Source organism: Orycteropus afer, unplaced genomic scaffold (genome assembly GCF_000298275.1).
Source record: "Orycteropus afer afer isolate SDZICR_OR568_19922 unplaced genomic scaffold, OryAfe1.0 scaffold00501, whole genome shotgun sequence".
NCBI lineage: Eukaryota > Metazoa > Chordata > Mammalia > Tubulidentata > Orycteropodidae > Orycteropus > Orycteropus afer.
In genome coordinates, this window is record NW_006922088.1 from 2,059,914 (window position 1) to 2,064,123 (window position 4,210).

The following is a 4,210-nucleotide window of genomic DNA, read 5'->3' on the forward strand; positions in this document are numbered from 1 at the left end:
GCCTAACAACAACAACAAAGCTATTTAGAAAAGAAAAGGCTTAAGGCAGAGAGCCCCCTCACAGGGCACTCATACACCATCTCATCTAAGCTCTAGCTTTCAGCTCTGCCCTTGACTGAAGGCTGGCAATGGTGCCCACTTACGTTAGAGTCTCCCGAGGGGCTGCAGTTGTTCTTGGGTACCAGGCAGTGAGTGACAAGAATCCTGGGATCTTTGGTGGTGATGGACAGGCCCTTCTGTAGGATTTGAACCAGCCGGATCCAGAAGGTGAACACAGGCTCAGGGTGGTCAGGGTGGAGCTTTAGGTAGTAGATCTTCTCGGTGACTGTCCGCAACCTCAGGATACGCTGAAGGTGATCACAGACCTGGAGCTCCACAAACTTCAACGGGAGAATCCTGCAGGCGTGAGGGAAGACACTCACTGACCACATTGCTTCTGTCCTCGTAAAAACAAAGGGGGACTTCCTTAGGACTGAGGCTTTTGGGGTTGGGGAGAGAATGCTTAGCACAGTGGTGCTCAGATTTTGGAGAGATCATCACCTGCGGAGCTTGTTTAAAATGCAGAATCTGACTCTCACCCCCAAAGATTCGAATTCAATGGTTCTGGCCCTGGAATCTGCCTTTTAATTACCACCTACTCTAACCTGACTCTCATGTTGAGGTTCCCTGGACCCTGTTTTGAGAGACACAGGCTGGGGCCAGATGGCTGGGGCCCTCGGGATTAGTTTAGCACAAAAGGAGCTGACCTGCTCTGCCGAGAGTTGACCCCACTGTCCAGCTTGTCCACTCATTGACCTCAATCCTTCCATTACTCTTCCCCAAGGAACCAGCTCTGGATCAAATAATCTTACTCAGCTGGAGCTGGACTGGACTGGACTTGCTATAGGTTCACCCAGAACATAACGGAAAGGTTTGTCACAGAGGCAATATGAGAAAGGAAAGGGTTTTCCTGGACATCTAGAGAGCTCTTGTGATTCTTAAACTGCAGATTACTTGAAGAAGCCCAAATATCAAAAAGGGCTGTTTTGTCTGAGACAAGTTTGATGTCTTTGTACTTGACAGTTCTAAGAGACACTTAGTCACACTCATTTTTTAATTGTTGTAGTCACACTAATTTACTGATAGGAAAACTGAAGGCCAGCAAGTGAATTATCTGTAGCTTGTTAGTTGCACACTGAGCACTAGAATCTGCATTCTTAACCAGTGCTCTGTCTGCCAGACCTCATTGCCTCCTTGGCCCGCAGCCAAAGGCTGGGGGGATTTCCTATGGATTCACTGGAATGAGTGCAGCAAGAAGGAATGTTGGCACGTAGACTGGCCCCTCACTCTGCCCACACAACACCTCCCTGGGCCCCACTTGGCTTCTCTGCTTCCACAAGTTGCCGGCTTGGGGTTACTGCTATTTAGAGCAGTCAATGCCTTTGCTGATGACTTCCCTGCTTTGTCTCCTCCTTGGGTTGTCACAACGCAGCCTCCATTTGGGGTCTACCCCTCATTCCTCTTGCCGCCTATTCCCATCTGAGTTGCTTACCTCTTCAGGATGATATTTGGGGCTATAGGTGGCCTGTTCCATGTCTGATTCTGCCCCTGGTGCCACTTGACACTGGCCATGAGGAGGATGTTGGGAAGGGGCAGGCAGGGCACGGAGGAGGTCACTCCCAGGGCCATGGTGTTGGAGGCTTTGTAGATGTTTATCCAGTTTCTGCGCCTCCTGACCTGCAAATCAGCCCCCAGCATGGCCTGAGCACTCAGCAGAGCCAGCAGGGGGTTCTCACCCAGGCTGCTCACCCTCAGCGCTAATACTTCTGTGGGCTGGACAAGTGCTTGTTGGCAGGGGTGTCCTGTGCGTCACATGTTTGCAGCCGCTTAACCTCTACCTTCTCCCCCGAATTGTGACAACCAAAAATCTCTCCACAACAAAACAAAAACAAAACACAAAAAACCCATTGCCGTCGAGTTAATTCTGACTCATGAGGACCCCGTGTGTAACAGAATAGAACTGTTCCGTAGGGTTGTCTTGGCTGTAATCTGTGAGGAAGCAGATGGCCAAGCCCGTCCTCTGCATTGGCAACCTATTAGTCAAGCATAAGCCAGTCATGCCGTTCAGGGACCTTACCGGGTGTTTCCTGGGGAGAATGGGGGAAAACCACCTCCAGCTGAGAATCACAGTTTTCATCTATTTTGGCTGAACGATTGTAATCGTATTTAAACTCTCTACTATTAACGACCGTGCCAACTCTAACATTCCTGTGGCCCCCTCTACTTCTTGGTTTGTCTTTGAAAACCTTGTCCCTTTGGCCCTTCTTTAAGAGACCCTGTCATCTCCTGCTCCTTCACTGGACTATGAAGTCTCTTTCGACTCTGTCTGGTCTGAGAAGAGCCCAGGTAAGGCACTGCCTTGCGCTGAGCACCTGATACACAAATTACCAGCATGCCTCGTTTCATTGTGCGTTACAGATACTGTGGTTTTCACATATTGAAGTTTTGTAGCAACCCTGCATCAGCATGTCTAAAACTAAAACCAAACCAAACTCACTGCCATCGAGTCGATTCTGACTCATAGCGACCCCCTTTGGGTTTCTGAGGCAGTATATCTTTACAGAAGTAGATTGCCCAGTCTTCCTTCCACAGAAGGTGAGTTTGAACTGCCAATCTTCTGGTTAGCAGTCAAATGACTATGCCACCAGAGCTCCTAACCTCAGCAAGTCTATTGGATTATCAGCATACTTCGTGTCTCTGTGTCACATTTAAGTCATTCTCACAGTATTTCAAACTTTTTCATAATGCTGTGGATGCTTCACAGATGACAGCATAGTGCAAACATAACTTTTACAGGTACTGGGAAAGCAAAACAATTCATGTGACTTGCTTTATCGTGATACTGTCCTTATTGTGGTGGTCTGGAACCAAACCCACAGTGTCTCCAAGGTATGCCTGAACTATGTCTCCTGTATTTGTGTCTAATTCAAAGGTCAATTCAGTGCCTCTTGGAGCCAAGCAAGTAGATTCAGAGTGAGCAGGTTACTTGCACAATGATGCCTCCCAAGAGAAGGCAGAAAGCTGGAATTGGAGCCCAGGTCTGTCTGGTTCCCAGCTCCTGTTCTTTCACCAGCTGCAGCATTTCTGTTCTAACCCTCAGAGGGGGGTCTGATTTCATTGCCTCTTTGTTCATCGGCTTGGGGCTGGCAATCTGGACAATGAGTATAATGGGAAATCCCAATACGCAACCCCGCACTCAGAAGAGAGAACGTCTGACCTCTCTCCAGGTTGATATGAAAAGGTTGTTGTTGTTGTTAGGGGCACTCATGGTGACTCCCACGTGTGCAGAGTAGAACTGCTTCATTGGGTTCTCAAGACTATAACCTTTTGGAAGCAGATTACCAGGCCTGTCTTCTGAGGTGCCTCTGGGGAGTTTGAACAGCCAACCTTTCAGCTAGCAGTTGAGCACTTAACCATTTGTGCCACCCAGGGATGCCATCTGACTTCTGTCCTCATGAAAACTGTCTGCAGGATCCCTGCCTGGGGCCCTGCAAAGCCGGGGTACAGGAGAGGGTGGTCTTGTATTCTGAGCCTGCTAGCTTCTGCTGGCTTCAGCTCTCCTTCCTCACTAGTCCCCCAGACTGGCTTGCCTGGTCAAATCTTGGAAGCGGGTCTGCAAGAAGCTAGGAGTGTATTCTGATCAACCCAAGAGTACCTGGACAAAATTACTTTCAAACACCACTGAGTCAGGAAACAGGTTGAATTCTGGAGAATGCACCATCTGGGAGAGCAGTCCCTCCTCCACACCAAAGCCCACTCCAGGGTTCAGCTCCCCATCCACAGGCAAGAGGCCCCTGCATTCTTCCCAGGCATTCAGGGGAGGGAAGGTTGGATAGGATCTTGTGACTTTGACTGTCTTCTTTGATTTCCACCAAGGCTTTCTATGTGGAACTGATGACAACATTTCTACACATACTCAGGGGCCTGCTGCACATGTGTCCTGGGATCTCTCTCCTCCTCCTGGCCCTGGCTGCCAGCCCAGGCCTGGGACCGCCACTCAGCTCACAATGATGAATGGATGACATCATGACAAACCAGGGCAGGTCTGCAGGAAAGGAAGTGGAGAAGCCTCCCTGGCCCTCCTGAGCGCTTTTGTGGTTGTTAATGCCCTGACATGCCCCAGCCCTTTTCTGGACAGAGGACAGAGCTCTTCCAGAAAGTGCTAAGAAGC

The 4,210-nt window shown here is 49.5% G+C and overlaps 1 protein-coding gene across 1 annotated transcript in view; it reads right to left on the reverse strand.

The window, feature by feature from the left end:
- FAM71F1 (family with sequence similarity 71 member F1) overlaps window positions 1-3,840 on the reverse strand; it is a gene marked incomplete at its 5' end in the record, with an annotated part of 37,806 nt that extends 33,966 nt beyond the window's left edge. The window contains 3 exons of the mRNA XM_007955424.1: window positions 144-396; window positions 1,532-1,740; window positions 3,695-3,840. Of these exons, the coding sequence (XP_007953615.1) occupies window positions 144-396; window positions 1,532-1,740; window positions 3,695-3,840 (608 nt within the window). The remainder of the gene's footprint in view (window positions 1-143; window positions 397-1,531; window positions 1,741-3,694) is intronic.
- Window positions 3,841-4,210: the final 370 nt, after the last annotated feature.